The sequence below is a fragment of the Gopherus evgoodei genome, chromosome 1 (genome assembly GCF_007399415.2).
Source record: "Gopherus evgoodei ecotype Sinaloan lineage chromosome 1, rGopEvg1_v1.p, whole genome shotgun sequence".
In the NCBI taxonomy this organism is placed as follows: Eukaryota; Metazoa; Chordata; order Testudines; family Testudinidae; genus Gopherus; species Gopherus evgoodei.
The window spans coordinates 118,820,233-118,838,902 of record NC_044322.1 but is presented as its reverse complement, the minus strand read 5'-3'; the positions used below and the strand labels follow the sequence as shown (position 1 = coordinate 118,838,902).

At 41.4% G+C, this 18,670-nt stretch overlaps 1 protein-coding gene across 1 annotated transcript in view; it reads right to left on the bottom strand.

The window, feature by feature from the left end:
• Positions 1-2,164: 2,164 nt before the first annotated feature.
• The window catches only part of AFF3 (AF4/FMR2 family member 3), a 525,087-nt gene continuing 508,581 nt past the window's right edge, over positions 2,165-18,670 (bottom strand). Inside the window, exons 18-23 of the mRNA XM_030570361.1 lie at positions 17,755-17,891; positions 15,530-15,601; positions 13,071-13,164; positions 10,120-10,169; positions 9,786-10,000; positions 2,165-7,420 (exon numbers count right to left, since the gene is read on the bottom strand). Of these exons, the coding sequence (XP_030426221.1) occupies positions 7,281-7,420; positions 9,786-10,000; positions 10,120-10,169; positions 13,071-13,164; positions 15,530-15,601; positions 17,755-17,891 (708 nt within the window). The 3' untranslated portion in view covers positions 2,165-7,280. The remainder of the gene's footprint in view (positions 7,421-9,785; positions 10,001-10,119; positions 10,170-13,070; positions 13,165-15,529; positions 15,602-17,754; positions 17,892-18,670) is intronic.

Genomic DNA, 18,670 nt, shown 5'->3' with positions numbered 1-18,670 from the left:
TACTAGCCAAATTACATTTATTTGGGTAAATGGAACCTCTTGCTAACTTCCTCCTGAGTGAAAGGTTTTCTCTGAAAGGTCTCGTGGGGTGACGAGACCAGAGTTGCAGGTAGAACGGAGCCGCCTTAGGGGAAACTATGAAACCTGATGTTGCTAAGAAAAGAAAGACTAATATGGTGAGATTATTTCGTGTGACCCAAATAACATGCAGAGCTACAGAGCCACATCAGTTTATAACCTCCTCTGCTTACTGAGGTTTGTGCAGTCATAGTGAGTCCATTGCTGATCAGACTGGTATTCATTCCTCAGAATCAAAGTGTTTTGCTATTGACCTTTAGAGGGAAATTGGTAATGTGGAGCCTGGGCGTTTAACCCTGGGATTCCTATTAATGTTAATGGGAGTTGGGAGTCTAACTCCCTGTGCATTATGCTGAAAATGTATCCCTAATTGACTTGCCATGCCAATTAACTACAGATGACTCATGGACAGATGGAAATATTTTGTGAGAGTTACATAATTTTTCTTATGCCAAATAAAGAGATTAGTTCATTCTGCAATGCACCACTCAGAAAGACAACATTTAGGCTATGATTGAGAGTAACAGGAATCTGGGGATTGGAGAAAACAAATAATTTGAGCATTTATGATGCTGTTGATTAAAGACAATAAGTTCTGAAAAAAATAGTTATTTCAGGGAAGGACAAACTGGCGCAGAGAAATGCAAAGTCCATTTGAATTCTTTGGAGGAACAGTTTGGTTAATCTTTTTTTGTCCTATTTACATTTGTGTGGGAGTTGGTATGGCCTGGTTTCTACTAAGATCAAAACATAAATAGTTCAAGAATGGCTGTCTTCATGCTATTTCTGAGCCAAATGAAGCTAGCTATTAATACTAATAATACTCAGCATTTTTATATAGGGTGTAATTCATCCCATGCAAAGGCCCCACACAAGGCCTATGCACCACTGCAGTCCTATTTTAAGAGCTTTAAGGGATCCTGTTTTGGGATTTAAGTGATGCAAAGGCCTTGGATTGGCCCAACTGCCCAGGAGTGACATTCACTCATATGACTTAACATTTTAAAATGATTCTTAGCACTTCTGTAGCACCTTCCAGCTGAGGATTGCAAAGTGCTTTACAAAACATGAATAAATGATTAGCATCCCCATTTTACACATGGGGAAAGAGCAGCACTTTGCCTCCCTCTGTGCTCCTGCCCAGAAAGAAGTCTGTGCCCCTGGAGGAAATGCCACCTCTTTGGCATTCCCCCATTCTAGAGATCCCACAAACGCCTTTTCAGGGGAGCTCTGTGGGGCTTGACCTCCACAGAGCTGGAAGGGGAGGGTGGCTGACTGGGTTCCTCTGGGGTCATCCCTGCTAGGCCTGTGGGGAAAAGCTGTCTAAGTTAATGGAATCCATGGTTACTTGCATTGCCTTCCCCTCTGTGCTGTGGAACCCCCCTTTAGGGATGGGTTTTGGGTCAGTCGCAGTAGGGAAAGCCCCTGGACACAAGGGAACATCCAGGGGTTAGAAGCAGCTGCTTGGGTCAGATGGCAGAGTGGAGGCAAGGGGGTGATTTGGGAGATATTTGATATCCCCAGGTGAAGCGGGTTGGGGGATGCCTGACTCCTTCCTGGGGGACAAACAATGCTTTCTTGGGAGAATACTGCGCAGAAACTGGGGGGAGTTTCAGATCTCGGGTGGATTATCCCAGTGTCTGGGGAAATAGGGCTCTAAGTGACTTTCCCAAGAACTTTAAATGATCTTGAAAACAGTTTACTACAAGGTAACTAATAAATATTGAGCGTGAAATCCTGGCTCTATTGAAAGAAATGGGAGTTTTGCCCTAGACTTCACTAGGTACGTCTACACAGCAGCTCCCCTCCCCCACCCAGTATGGGGGAGGCAGGGCTGGCGCTACCATTTAGGCAGCCTAGGCAATCGCCTAGGGCGCCAGAATAATTGGTGGACGCCGTTTTGCCGGAGGGGGCGGCAGGCGGCTCCGGTGGAGCTGCCGCAGTGGTGCCTGCGGAGGGTCCGGTGCTCCGTGCCTCCAGTGGACTGCCCGCAGGCATCATTGCGGCAGCTCCACCAGAGCCACGGGACCAGCGCGTGGGACGGCGAAATTGCCATCTGCCTAGGGCGCTCAAAACCCTAGCGCTGTCCTGCGGGGAGGGTCCCAGAGCCCAGGCTCTAGACCAAGCCCAAATGTCCTCACTGCCCATAACATGAGCCCCGTAAGCCTGAGTCAGTTGACCTGGATTCTGAGACTCGCTGCCACGTATCCTTTTTTGTTTTGTTTTGTTTTGTTTTTTTGCTGCGTAGATGTAATCAGTGAAGCCAAGATTTCACTTTGAGACTCTTATGGAAGACACTGTTCTCACCAGCTTTCCAGACAGCTTTCCTGACCAAAGAGGTTCATATGTTTGGATCAGCTTCAAATAAACATCCAGATGCTTTTCTAAATGGATTCAGATGAGGTTCACCCATTGCTATGCATGTTCCCACTCTTCGGTGCATAACCAGTGTATCAAGTAGTGGAATAATAATGATTCTGATCATGCTCTGAGCTGGAACATATTTATAGGATGTAAATCAGATAATTCTCTCCAGTCAAATAAGGAATGAGTCTGAATACATGGTGTAAATTGTAACAAAAAGTTATCAAAAGGAAAGACATTTTAGATCTGTGCCAGCCATACTTTTATCATCATTGTAACAAATTCATTCAGTCATTGTTAAGTGTATGGTGCCAGCAACATGCAAGGAGATTTTATTCTTTCATCTGAGGGTTTTCCACTGAACTGGGAGAGGGGAGTGCTGCAATCATTATAAAAAAGAAACATTTCTTTTTGACATATTAAGTGGATTATGCAAAGGCCAGACATACTGTAGAAGGGAAATGTCATTAATACAGCTTTGACCATGAACCAGCAACCCTCCAGAAATTTTAGGAAAGTTAAAAAACATATGACTTTGACAAGGTGTTCTTTTAAAAATCTTCTTCTAAAAAGATTAAGGAATCCAGTCACTATTCTTTACATAAAATTCAACTTATTTTGTTTAAAACCATAATAATTTAAGGTCACATCTGCAACCTAGCAGTGGCAGACATAGTTAATCCAAGTCAGTTTGCAAATACCAATTTCATTTGGATTAAACACTGCGACTAAGTCACTCAATAGTATATACCGTATAGGCATTAAGGCTGGTGTCTAGTAAAGTCTCTTGAGTAGATAAGCTAAGCATAGATTAGCCAGGTCTAAGTGTGACATTTTAGTTATGCAGATTTATATCAGAGCCATGAAAAATGGGTGAAAATTGGTATTATGAAAAATATACGACTGCACCATTCCCAAGGTGAGAGTCTTATAAATTAATTAGCTGCACACATTACCTTGATAACAATTCCTGCTCTTCTGAGGTGATATGGCCATTCAGTAACATGTACTCAATGAGCAATGGGAAGCACTAGTAATATCCTTTGTGCTGACTAAACTTTTTCATGATTTAGATATAGACGTGTGTGCACACGTACATGGAGGGCTTGATCCTGCACAGTGCAGGTGAAGCTTGCTGCATATGGAAGTGAAAGGTAAAAAGTGATGAGCTGTACCGGGAGAGCAGGGAATCTGATTCTGCATTAATGAGACTACTACTTTCCAGGCTGCCAAGCTACTCCCAGTAGCAGAAGTAAAGCTCAGACAAGGAGCGCATAACTGAGCACCAGTGTTGCATGCTGAGGGATACGGCCCAGATCCTCTAATATACTAGGAACGTAACTTCCATTGAAATAAATGGGAGTTAAGTGCCTAAATACCTTGGAGGATCTGGGCCTACACTGAATATCATGTCTCCTCACATGCCCAACATCTGCCTACACCCCTTCCCGTTAAACCCTGTGAGATTTAGAATAAGGAAAGGGCTGTGGAAGGGGCCTCGGACTTGCTGCCACACAGCATAGATGCCTATGCTCAGTGGTCAGCCATACCTGAACCTATACATCTCCTCCATCACCCTTACACTCCTCGCTGCACATCTTACAGGATCAAGGCCTAAGTGTGTCTGAATACCTCATTGACTGGGTGTTTGTGAATATCTCAGAGTATCTCACGGAATTTTTAATGCAAAAAACCTCACTGTATTGCCTTTATGTCCAACTGCGGCACACATTTTATTTGATAATATTCCAGTTGATTTCCTATGCCTGCATGTACTTGTCAGCTGGTGACTAGCTGTCTGTCACATCCAGAAGTTTCTGTTTTATACCAAACCTCTCCCTCCAGGCATAATCTTGCTTTTGAGCTGGATTTGAACAGGTTGACATCTTCACCTCTGAAAGACTGAGATGGAATCTCTAATGCAAGACAAGGGAACCTTTATCATTCTCGGACTTGAAACAATGAGTTAAAACAAACAAGATGTGCCTTTGCAAGTGGCAAGCAAAATAAGGACAGTCTCTAAGGGTCTGATCCTGCAACGTGCTGAGAACCCTCAGCTCACACTGAAATTAATGGGACTACTTATGCACGTAAAGTGATGCTTATACTTAAGAGCTTTGCTGGATCAGGTCCTGAGGCCGCACAGCACTTTTCAGGATCAGGCCCTAAAGGAATGAAATGAAGTATCTTTGGTTATCATGCCTTACACATCTGTAGTTATTTAAAGAGCGGCAGTCATGACAAAAAGCAACCTGTACAGAAGAAACACGTGCCTGTGGTTGAACTGCATGCTCTAACCTCATAAGAATGACCACCTGTAAGGAACATTGTGGACAGGAGGCCAAATTCTCTGTTGGTCTAAATGGGCATAGCTCTATTGACTTCCATGGAGTTTCTTCTGTTTACATGAGTTCAATGTAAGTGATTCCAGTACAAAAACTATAATTTTCATAGGACTTGATGGGTATTTTAGCTGGAATGATTCAGCATAAAAACAGCTTACAAGAAAGGGTGCAAATCTACAAGAGATCCGTAGTAGTCAGGAAATATGTTACAATAACAGGACATTAATTCTTCCTGAATTTCTGTGAAATCGCTGTATATATTGCAGCCAAACTAGTTCCAAATGAGCTCATGATTAATAAAAACTATCCCCAGTCACAGCACAAGAAATGTGATTCAAAGTTCCTTACTTGAAACTCCAATGCCAACGCCCCAACCCCGCTTCCAGGAGCAGCACCAGGCAGACAGGTGGGGTGGTGGCAGGGGAAGCATCAGCCGGGGAACCCCCTGCGACCCCAGACCCTACTCCCTAGTGGCAGTGCCAGGCAGGCAGGACGGGAGCTGTGGCGAAGGGAGCCCCCAGTGCCCCCCAATCCCAGCAGAAGCCAGCCAGCCACAGGGGAAGCCCCCAGCACCACCTGACCCCGGTCCCAGGACTGGAGGAGGTCTAGCTACCTGCTGCAGCCTCAGGGCTGGGGGAGCTCTCACTCCCCGCTGTGCCCAGAATGTCTCTGGTCTTGGGGCCATAGTTGGGGTGTGTGTGGAATGGGAGGGGAGGGAGGAAAAGGTAACAAAGGGGTGGGGTCACATATAGAGGGGGCAGAATGGGGGAGGGACCACAGGTGGAAGGGGTGGAAGGGCCCACCACTTGTTCTGGCCGAGGGCCCCAAGAAACCTTAATCTGCCTCTGGCTAAATTATTTGATATGTGGTTTCTAATGCAACTCATCAGACACTGAAATGCCAGTATATAAGGCAACTACATAAGTGGCTATTTTTCTTTGTTGATATGTAACTTTTACTGGCAGATATTTTTGCACCAGCATCACATTAATATTGAGATAAAGCTGACTAGACTGTAGCAGTGAAGATGGACATTCATTGACTCTTACTTGAGTGATGCAACTGTAGTTAATGTAGCTACTTGCATGAGTAAGGGCTAGAGGGCTGGGTGCAAAATAACCAATACAATTACATTTCAGATGAAAACAATCAAATACATTAGTTATGAACTGGCCATGACCTCAGCTGATCCAAATTAAATTGCAATTACTTTAGGATTAATTCCCTTGGCATAAAAAGCACAGTCTGTCAAAAGGAGCTGAAAACACCCCATAAATCAAGCAACATTAAAGCCTAGTGGAGGATTATGCATGACGAGTGAGAGGATTATGATAGGAAACAGTGCTTAGTCTGGTGAGCAGCAAACCTAGCTTTCCAAGATAAAGAGAATTTCATGTAATGGCATGATACAGCCTAGAAGAAATTGCAAGCAAGCTACTTTAAGATAGAAAAGATATCAAAACCAGAGCCAGTAAGGTGAAGCTAGTGTGACCACACAGCAAATGTGAAAAATTGGGACGGGGGTAGGAGGTAATAGAAGCCTATATAAGAAAAAGACCCAAAAATCAGGACTGTCCCTATAAAATTGGGACATCTGGTCACCCTAGGTGAAGCCTCACCACACAAAGCAAACAAATTTCTTAGATGTGTGTGTATGTATATGAACATGTAATAAATGGACTTTCTTCGCTAACTGGGTTGCAGTTTGCCGTATTTTTGTGTTAACTTCTTGCCTCTAATAACAGTACACAATTTTCCAGAATCTCTTCCAGTTTCTTATTATCAATACACCCCTTTTTCAGGCTGTTTCCTCGATAATGTCCATTATAGTTGATAAGGAGGCTGAACAGGAGGGAAGGTAATTTCAAAAGCAGAGAAAGAAAGAAATGAATGCAAGCTGTTGAAACTTATTGCACAAAAGTTAATGCTTTCTCGCTCCATATTTTTTCAGTCTACACAATTCATCCATACACCCCAATCAGGAAATCAGAGGGAGATGGTGCGCTAACACTGAAAGTTCTACGGAGCAGCCAAACGGCCAGGCAAACTCTCATTGTCCCTAATTCAGGAAAGCACTTAAGTGCATGTTTAAGTTCTACTGAAGTCAATTACATTTAAGCACATGCTGAAAGTTAAACACACACTTAAGTGCATTCCTGACTAGGAGCCATTGTGTTTATTGCACTTGGTTCAATTAACTCATGAGATTTTGGTTTCGGAGTTTTTCTAAGCACAGGCATAGGGAATGTGTGTGTGTATTAAGACACCTGTGGTCAATTCTGTCTAGAGTATGACGATGTTTGGAGATTGCTATGGAACAATGCATTCTGGAGAGACACAGCTGCATATTATCCATACACACATATATGTCTACACTCGGAAAAATGTTGTTCAACATTGAAGAAATATTCACCTTTGTTTGGATGCTATGGTTGATTATTTCTGTAGCACAGTGTCCAGAATAACTGAATTGTCCATGGGAGATTATGCAGTTCATTTGAATGGCACACAGTCTTTTGCGTGAGCACTATTCCGTACCCAGTGAAGTCCTTGTTGAGTGTACTGAACTAAATGCTCCATACTGCTGTGTAGAGTGACAGGTCCCATCAATGCATCCAACTCATTAAAAAACTCTATGGAAAAAATATTAAGCATTAGAATAATGAAAGTGACATTTGCTATTTATCACCATGTGTCATAAATATAAAGGGAAGGGTAACCACCTTTCTGTATACAGTGCTATAAAATCCCTCCTGGCCAGAGGCAAGAAATCCTTTTACCTGTAAAGGGTTAAGAAGCTCAGGTAACCTAACTAGCACCTGACCAAAAGGACCAAGAAGGGGACAAGATACTTTCAAATCTGGGGAGGGGGACAAGGCTTTGTTTTGTCTGTTCTTTGCCTGTCTGTTCTGTGTGCTTGCCGGAGACAGATCGAGAAGGCAAGCAATCCAACTCAATTAGAATTAGTAAGTAATAGTGTTAGCTTACTTTTATTTTGGCTTGTGATTTTTCCTTGTCTAGAGGGAGGTTTTGCCTAGAGGGGAGATCTTCTGTGTTCCTGAGTCTTTTGTTATTCTGTAAAGTACTTACCATCCCAATTTTAGAGGTAATTATTTTACCTTTTCTTTAATTAAAATTCTCCTTTTAAGAACCTGATTGATTTTCATTGTTTTAAGATCCAAGGGTTTGGGTCTGTGTTCACCTGAACCAGTTTGTTAGGATATTATTCTCAAGCCTGCCCAGGAAAGGGGGTGTAAGGGCTTGGGGGAATATTTAGGGAAGGTAGGGCTCCAAGTGGCCCTCCCTAAATGTTTGTTTAAATCACTTGGTGGTGGCAGCGTTACTTAATCCAAGGAATAGGGGAGTTTTTAACCTAAGCTGGTAGAAATAAGATTACGGGGTCTTCATGCAGGTCCCCACGTCTATATCCCAAAGTTCAGAGTGGGGAGGGAACCCTGACACCATGTAATAGCTATTTTCTTTTACTAACTAAATCGCACTGAACATTTTATTAAAATGGAATTTTGGGGCAAATGAGTGTCCTTAAGGCCCCTATGGTCCATGATCTGAGTGTTCCCAACAATTTCATTTTAAAAATTAAACAGCTAATTCCTTGGTTCTTTCTTTCATTGACTCCCATTGATCTTGTGTATAAAAGGATTACTTGCCAATGATGTCCTTATAAAGATAAAGAGACATCATTTGTAATTCACATGCACAAATTATCCTGACTTGAAACACATTTCAAAATGAGTGAGACCAAACAATCCTTGAGGTTTTTACTCAGGCAACTCCTACTTAAACCATGAGGGAACTCTGCCTGAAGAGGGGACGCCTTGATCCTCTCTAACTCTGTATGTGGAGGAAAATCTGCACTTGCAGGCGAAGGGAGGGGTTCCTTTCCTCTGCCATGGTCCAACCTTTATGTCATGCAGGCCCCTTTGAACCTCCATCCCATGCAGCTACATGAAGCTGGAGAAGATGAGCAAGAGAAGCTGCCTTATCTCCTCCAGATTCTCTCCCTAAAACTCATGGGGGACATAAGTGGAATGAATTCAGCCTGCAGCTATATTATTATCTTATGCTATTGCCCCCACTCCAGTGACGGTGGATTCTGGAGGAATTGATAGTTGGGGAAGTACTTGGAGGCACTGCTCCTGCAAGAGCCGTGCCGAGCAGGGCCCAGCTGGAGTTGGTAGGGCCAGATGTCATAGCATAGGCAAGGAGCAGCCATGCTGCTCAGCCAAGTCAGAGATAGGAGGTGAAGCTGTGCTACTCCCCCACCAACTTTAAACCCTGATTATACCCACATAAAGCTGATGTACTCAGAGTAGAACTTGGCCTTGTATGTTTGTCCTGGTGCCATGTAAGTACACCAATGATCTAATTGTCCATGTCAGAGCTAAAGTAGAGTAGTGGGATTTAAACCTCAGATATTTACACAGGGTCCAAATACTCAGAGGGGAGGTGTCCTATGTGCCCACAGACATGTAAGTCCTACAATGAGTCCTATAACTGTATGTTAATGCTTTAGTCAATACATGCAAAAATATGAGGTCATGTAGGAGTCATCACAAAAGGGAATGTCATCAGTGCACTTGATTAGTTTTCTCTTGTAAAACAAGAACAAAAGACCAGAGATCCATTTCTGTAGCTCTGCCACAAGATAGTGCAATACGGGCCAGGAGAAGGAACATTAAATGAACTCAAAAGATCAGTTTAATTCCTGTTTGACTGCCAGATGTCTGTGACTCTGTTCCTGGAAAACAGTGAAAGTTGGACAGGCAAATAAAGGAGAAATTAGTGATATTTTCCCTCTTCTGAGTGGGAATGCTGACAAAACTGTTTTTGTTACCTTTTGGGACAGTCCATGAATAGGCTAAAAGAATACACCTCTGTAATCCAGAAGGTAAAATCTTCCAGTAGGACCACTGTCAAAGTAGGTCAATATATTGTTTTACTGGCATGTTTTTAAAAGACATGTGTTAGATTACGCACCTCTATTTTCCTTGGCTAGATTGTCAGCCATCTCCCAGTAGTCATAGCTGTGCAGGACGCTGTTGGTAATACTGACGTGATTGGCTGCCATCTGATGAATACGCTGTGGAATGCTGATAGTGGAAGAGGGGGAAGGGGCACCGGTGCTCCCTTGGGATCCTACAGAGCTGACAGGAGAAGGGCTAGGAGATATGGGGGATGGAGTTCCTGTGCTCCTGAAACAGAATTTTTATATACATAGGGTGACATGAACAAACATGAAAATAGCAGAACATAGCAAATGCCATCTCTCACTACTATTCAGACATAGTTTCTGTGTGATGAGTGAACTTACTTTCCACTGGCACCCCATGGAGATGGAGCCTGGGCAGCTTTCGATGAATTCTGTAGAACGAACAAAAAACCCCATTTACAAACCTATAATTCAAACAGGACTGTGAAATGAATGTCAACACAGAGACTGTAAGGATGGGGTGCAAAAAGTAGAGATGATACATATGAAAAATGTATTCAAGTCTCACGATGCCATAAATCAATTGGGCCAAATTTAGAGACGGTACAGACGATGATGTCAGGGAGACTCCCTTACATTCAGTGTGAGGAGATAAGTCTTCCCTGAACCAGAGCCTGATTAAACCATATGCAGGGATGAGTCATTCCTGTGTTAGGTTCTAGCCAACCCACAAACCAGGAGCTGGTCTTGTGACTCTCAGAGCGGGTATATAAGCCTCACAGGAGAAACAATAGCTCAGTCTGCTCAATGTTGCTTCCTGGCTTGGAACTCTCGTTTGCCTGAGAGTGGTGACAGACTCCACAGGCCTCAGTCTGCTCCAGTCCTAGTTTAATCCCAGTCTTGTCCCTAGTCCTTCTCCCAGGGCTGGCTCCAGGGGTTTTGCCGCCCCAAGCAGAAAAAAAAAAAAAAAAGCCGCGATCGCAATCTGCGGCAATTCAGCTGGAGGTCCTTCACTCCGAGCGGGAGTGAGGGACCCTCTGCTGAATTGCTGACGACTACCTTAAAGTGCCGCCCCCCTCCGGAGTTGCCGCCCCAAGCACCTGCTTGATAAGCTCGTGCCTGGAGCAGGCCCGGCCTGCTCCCGCGCTTCTTTTACCTTATTCCAACACTGCTCTTGACTCCTGATTCTGGCTCTGACTCTTGGCTCCAACCCCTAGACCTGACTGTCCTTGCGTTGGTTTCAGACATTCATTTAGACTCAGCTAGACTCTCTCGAAGCTACTTATGTCCATCCTGCTGATGTGTAAGGGAGTCTAAGAGCAGGTAATTTACACATGGAGAAGGTGGGAGACACTTACAATGTAAGTTAAAATTGCCTCTGTCCTACTTAGTTTAGACTCTGTTAGACACCAGTATGATGGGGAAATAGCTCTCAGAAAGTGTAATTGAGTCTAACTTATAGCATTTTCTCCATAGCCACTGATTGTCCTGTGGGCTTTGTTCTGCTTTCATGACCCAAACTGAATCATTTATTTTCTCAAAAATCTTTAACTCCCAAATGTCTATAACTTCTTAACATTCTCTGCATTATTATTTTTTTGAAAATGGAAATAAAAAGTTTAAAAGAAGATTTAAATAATTTTTCTTTTCTAAAAGAAAAAGGTATCAAATTTACACTGAAAATGTCTGTGACAAAATCTGATCTACTTTCCTATTTGACAATATATCAGAGTTTTTTGATGCAGTCAGCATGTCATGTTAGATGATTTTGAAAGCTTTTAGGGACAAATATATGAAACAAGTCTAGAATTGGCTTGTTTTCCACCGAAAAGATGACAAATGAGCAGTTTTTCATTTTTTACTTTACATTCTAATGAGAATCTACAGAATTATTATATCAGCAGAAGATCTGCAAAAAACCCCAAGCTTGTCTTGTGTGATGCTTATGTTACTATAATAAAGAATAAATATCAACTTTGTTTTCTGTAGAAAGGTTTATTTCTTTTGTTAAGAGACATTTCACATGGTTGTGAGACTGAAATTCCAATTTTTACTACAAGCATTATTTGAATTGGTAGGAGAAGTACAGTGTTACAATATTTATAGATTTCTTACCAATAAACTCAAGATTATTATTAGATGAACATACATTTAATTAAATATTACTCAGCATTTAAATCCAGTTTTGGTGACATCAATTTCATAGTAAAAGATTTGTCACCCTTCCTGCCTATTTTCATGAGTTTATAATTTGGTCACGAAAATTTGTGCCTCTACTTAAAGTTCATCAATAACAAAATATTTGTGCTGGGGATTTTTTTCTATTTTATGTACAGGATGAGACAACCTCTGCTCCCGCCCCCACAAAGAAAAAAACATACTAAAATACCCCAAACCAAATGACTACTTAGGGTACCCAAAGAGAATCAGGACTGCAGAGCATTTGTACCCTCACTGCTCTCTGATTTTATATCTCAGGATATAAAAACAAATTGAAGGGTAGAAGCAGCCACCAATTTTTATTTTTTTTTCAGATAGGAATACAAAGATTATGTTTGTAGGCCAAATATTTGACCTACTCTGTTATAGATCCATCTGGAATGTTTTGATTTCCAGATGTTTTCCAATCAAATATTGCCACTGTAGGGAACATTTTAAAGATCTAATGACTTCCTGTCATACTAAAAATAAAGTACTGCACTGCATTATGAGAGAGTGGAGAATTGAAGGGAATATCCGGGGAAAACAAGATAGGAAGTGGAGGCAAGCCCAGGTGTGCCAAGTTGGTGGCAAGTATATATTCTGACCACAGATATACTTGCATGCAACTCCCACTGAAGCCAATGTGGACTCCCGCCCAATGCCTTAGGGAAGAATGTATCCCTTTGCCTTACATACATGCTGATGTCCATAAATAGGAACCCTACAAGTTATTCCAAATATGGAGCTAGCTCAAAGTCTCCAACCCATACGAAATCTACCTTGAGGTGCATCCTGAAGTGGATTCTGATTGTGAATACTGTAAAACCTTTTAATTGCAGAGCACCAGGAATCACACTGGACAATCAAGAAAAAAGGAGAATGGGCAGGATGTGTCAGTTTCGTGACATGGTAAGTTGCTCTTCCTTCAGTAAGTTGTAAGTTTTGTATACTGAATAAATGTGCTTTTATGAATACAGAACCACAGACTGGAAATTAACGGCTCCCACTGAAGCCTATGATAAAACTCCAGTGGGAGTAGGATTGGGTCCAACAAGGCTACTCTTTTTAAAAAGATGCAGTATTTCATACCATTATTAGCAATTTGAAAACGTAATATAGTATGAAAATACCTTGAAATAATCAATAAGTGCTTTTGAATACTTTACAGCGTGGTCTCTTTTGAGTCGGAACATTCTCCAGTATAGAAGTGCCAAACAGCGATAACTAGAACAAACAGAAAGAAGACAAAATGTAAAATGTGTTACAGCACCTTTAAAGCATAAAGGTGCCCTTTGTGGTCCCTAATCATGGGGACATATGACCCAGGAATAGAATAGTCAATGGAGTAAATAAGAGCTGTCTCAGGCCTATTCATGTTAGATGACTATGACCCCAATGGACTCTTCAAGCAGCTGGAAACTGCCAGGGAACAAGGATGCCCCTAACATGATCGCATTTCCCTAGTCACATGCCTTTCCTGGGGACCAGAAGGGAGGTAATGTAGAAGGTGCTAAGAAGACTCTATTCTTTTCCGCGTGAGGATTCCTGTACAAAGAGCAAGCTAAGCAGTGATAACTAGTACAAAAGGGAAGCACCTGGCCCATTGTCTCGATGTTTCTGTAGAGCACCATGCACCTTTATAATACGATATAAACAAATACGCAATAATAGTAATTAACAATAATTATATAGTCATAGAAATGTATGGCTGGAAGGCACATTAAGAGGTCCTCCAGTCCAGCCCCCTGCACTGAAGAAGGACCGAGTGTACCTAGACAATCCCTGTCAGGTGTTTGTCTAACCCAGTCTTAAAACCCTCCAATAATGGGAATTCCACAATCTTCCATTTGCAGGGATTCCACATAACACACATAACAATAACTGATAGATATATAAATAATACATACAAGATGCTTGATCTTCTCCATCAGGTTTTTGTGTATTCACAAGATGAGGGATTGCTCAACAGTATGTAACACAAAAATCAGTAACACTTGTTTTCATTTGGTAACAGAGGCCAAGATTTTCAAAGGTTATTGGTGTTTTGGATGTTCATTTTGAGATACTTTAGAGCATCCTGAATTTCGAAAGTGCTGTCGTCTCACCCAAATAAGGTGCGTTGAGCAGCCAAAAATCAAATCAAAGCACTCAAAATCACTAGCCACTGTTGCAAATATCAGCCAGGATTGTTATAATTCACTTTCATAGTGTTTTCCTTTTTTAGATCTGCAACCTTGAAATTTTGAAATTTCCTCTTTTACCACTAGAGGACAGTCTCTTCCTAGGAGATCAGAATCAGATAAAGTAGTTGTTTTTTTTAAAAATATGGATTTGTTTACACTGCAAGTGAAGAATAACTGAAGCTTTTTTTATTTTTTTTTTGGTTTAAAGTCACTTTCCCCTGACTGGGAATTGAACCCAGGCTGTGGCAGTGAAAGTGCTAAATGTTGTGTGGTAGTACACCCAGCGTGCATTGTACAGAGCCAAAGGATACAATGAACTTACAGTCCTCATAATTCTCACTCTGTCACCTTCATAGGATACAGTACATATGCAAATGATGTCAACTCATCTGTTATGTGGCAGACAATGAGTTAGGGTTGCTATGCAGTGCTGAAGGAGTGCTCTGCCTACTTTCCCTTGCTGTGACCTTTCCGCTTAAATAGATGCAGTGGCTTTATGAATTTGAATTAAATTCCACATACTAAAACACTGTGTCTGTTCTGGAAAGCACTTTACAAAACCCAGAAATTGACATGGTCAGCTATTTTTAAAAACTATTTTTAGTAATTTTCCCATTTAAGCATTTTTAAAACAATTACTGTTAATCTTATTTGTGCACCCAATTGTGCATTAAAGCAGTGACAAAGGACATATATTTAATTAAAAATAGATCACTAAATAGTCTCTTTTTTATACAAAATGATAAATTAAGATTGTTTAATTTATAGATTCTAAATACACATTTAATTTGGATTTTTCCAGGTGTTAAGAATAGATAAACTGTTGTAAAATCCATTTACTAAGAATCCATAACCATGTAATAGCTATTGTACGTGTAAACTATATAGTTGTTAAAATTTAATTTTAATAACTTTAGTGTTCAGCAATTTTTTACAGAATCTAAGTTAAATGCATATATCTGGGAATATTCATTCAAAGAGTTAATCCAAGTTGTTTAATTATCAACATACTAACCCTGCACAATATGAGTATAATTTATGATGCTCGAACCTAAAATGTTATATACAGAAGAAATTACTGAGACACTGTTACAGGGAAAGTACATCAGTCATAAAAACACAGACCATCAGGCACTTAAAAATTAATTATGCTGACGTGCCATAGCTGACCTGTCACAGCCAATAAATATGAATTGCTTATTTACAGAAACAGAGCACAGACCAGGCACAGCAGTACAAGGAAAAACAGATGACACTGATCTGGATCTTCTTGGATCAGGAAATATTCCCTCTGTGTCAAAAGACAACACAAAACCAAGCCTCTATCTGAATGCACTAAGCATTTGATTTTCAAGGACTGACTCACTGCATCAAAGAAGTCCTTGAGTAAATATTGATCTACTAACCATAATGCTGCTAGCTGTTTGTCCTCTGGAGTGGCATTAGGGCCTGCGTGGGTTTTTAGTCTCACAGCATACCTTAAAAAAGGGGGAAAAGCCAGCATTAAGGCCAGTGTGTGTTAACAGAAGACCACCTTACTGTTGGTCACATTCTCATGAAGCTATACTGATTTACACCAGTTGAGGACCTGCCCCATTACGTTTATTCTTCCAGTTATCACAGATACATTTTGTGCTCTTCAGTTCATGCTTTCGAGCCATTTTGCCACTAGCTCTCTCTCCATCCCTGCCTAATTAACTCTCTTCAACCAGTAACTCCCTTGGAAAGCCATACAATATTAAGGGGATCTGGCTTTCGAGAGTTATTGCTCCTTGGTTTGCCTTGTGTAATCCTCCCAAAATATTCTCCAGCCCTGTGGAACCCCAACTCCGCAGAGTTCATGCAAAAAGGCTTCCACAGAATTTGAGGGCAGAAGAGAACGTGTTATGGAGCCAGTGCTCTCCACACACTGCAAATTTGGAGCTTGTCTCTCCAGTTTTGCTCCTCCAGGCACCGTGCAGCAGAGGGCAGCATGTGGCTTGCAGCTATTTTGGTCCTATGACATTCAGTTCAAATTCTTCAAAGATCTATATTAGTAGCATTGCTATTTCAAGAATGTATGTGCTATACAGGCAAATCAATTCCTGGAAAGCTCAACTTCTGGTTTAGCACCTGAGCAACGGACAAGATTAGTGCAACATACAATACCTCTGGGCTTGCTTCCAGAAGAATACATGTTCCCTGTAATTAGCTGATTGTATTTCATCTTTGTTATCGACCTCTAATTCTGACATCAGTGCAAATGCATTGTGTGCATGATAATCCACACCTTATTTCAACAAACACTTGTCCTGATAAACCAGTTCCATTTTTGAACTATATCTAGCAGGCAGCTCATAAACAATTTACTTTATAACTACAAAATCCTAGCTACGTGCACAGATGGAACTCTAAGCAAAATTCAGGGCCAGAGTCAGGACCGTAAATATACTGTAATTATAAAGAAATGTAATTAGAGGAGACAAAGCAGACTCAGGCCATGGCTACACTGGTACTTTACAGCGCTGCAGGGGTGTGCCAACCCCCCCCCCCGAGCGCTGCAAGACACAGCGCTGTAAAGCCTCAGTGTAATCAGTGCTGCAGCGCTGGGAGTGCGGCTCCCAGCGCTGCAAGCTACACCCATAAGGGATGTGGTTTACGTGCAGTGCTGGGAGAGCTCTCTCCCAGCGCTGGAGCTCCGACTACACTCACACTTCAAAGCGCTGCCAAATTTCAAGTGTAGCCATACCAAAAGAAGGGCAGCTGTGCTGCTTGTGGTGGTGCAGGTGAGAGGGGATGGGAATAAGTATAGAGAGCTTTATAGTGGTGAGCAAAAGGTATTTTATCTGATGTCATTCTTTCTTGTCAGAGTCAGCTGGCTGAGCTGGCTTTACTGCGACTAAAAAGCATAAGAAGTGAGTCCAAACTGGGACCACAATATGGCAGAATTGTTTACACCAATGAGAATATGGTCAGATCAGCACAGAAATCCGGAAGAAAACACTTGTTTTAAAAGTTTTGCAGAACTATGATTTTAAAAATATTAAACTTTGAAAGTGAATTTAGTGCTGGTGAAAGCTGCTTGGCTGACTGCCCTGGGGAATGAAATTCTCTATCTATAGAACAGGTATAACATGGTCACTGGCAGTGCAAATCTTCTCTGCTCACATGCCTTAATTCTGTTCTGGATGGACCACTCTTTGGATGAGACAACAGCTCAGACTCCATGATGATTCAGTCTTTGCCTTTCTTAGCTGAAGCTGTTGATAAGGATGCCTGTTGACATCAGCTATAATAGGGGAAGAGGGTTGTGATGTGCACGCTTGTCCAGCAGGAACTAGATTGCGATTACCAACGTATTTCACGTAGACCAAAAAAGTATCAATGGGATTGTACTGATCTTCAGTCACTACCAGTCTGGGTTTGATTAGCACTGATGGCCAAATGGTGGAAACTCCATAATCACATTATCAGCCTCCGTAGGTACTGAATTCACCAAATGATGAATATTGACTGTTGTGGGGTTGCTTGCTTTTGTTTCTTTTTAAATATTTCAATCTCTAATTTCTACCCATGTTTAAAGGCATTCAGGTATGTTCTCCTCATGATGGAAAATATATCCAACCAGTGCTATTGTTCTCTACAAGCTTACCTGATCAGTTCAACTGTTTCTGAATACATTGTATAAGGGGATTTAGATTCCATGGGGCCTTGTTCCATAGCATTTCCACATTCAATAAACGATAATGCTGCTTCAGCATAATTCAGTGCCTTTCCAAATTTCTCCACCTGGCAGATAAAATAAGGACACAGAGAAATACTGGAGTCACCAAACTATGGTTAAAAATTGTAGCAAAACAAGTTACACATAGGTAAGGTTGATGGAAGTTGACACAAAACATCCCTTCAAATTCTAAAAGACTTACAAATATGGCTGTGAGGAAGCAAACACTACAACAACGAAGAAAGCTAACGTCAAGGAAATTTATGACTGAGGTTGAGCAAACTGGTTTGGATAAAATAACAAAAGAAGCAGCAGGAGGGGGAAAAAAACAAAGAAAAATATCACAACCCCATCAGCGTATCACTTATCATGTTTGGATGTAAAGACAATCTTTCAATGCTAAACAAAGAAAGGTAATGACTAGCCTGTAACTAAGAGAAATAAGGAGCATATGTTTGGAATTTTTTTTGAGTTCTTGCCAGAGAGCTAAAGAGAAATAATTAAGGAGGGAAACAGCTAGAAAATCATTATGAGGATGAACTTTTGCACAAAATACAAACTAGACCTGGATCAAAGCTCTGAGATTTTAACATGTGAAGTTATTCTTAGTTCCTTTTCTTGTCCAGATTTTGCATGCATTTGCACTAGCTGGTTTCCGTCAAGATCCAGAAGGAGATCTACCAAAAGATTGCAACAAAGGCTGTCCTTCAGGTCCTTCCAACCCATTCAGCACAAGGAAACACCAGAGAGTTTATGAGATAGCCAGTTCTTGTAAGATTTCCTACCTAATTTCTAGACTAACGGGTTTTAAATAATTTTGCATAAGCTTTAGAGGAGCAGGCTT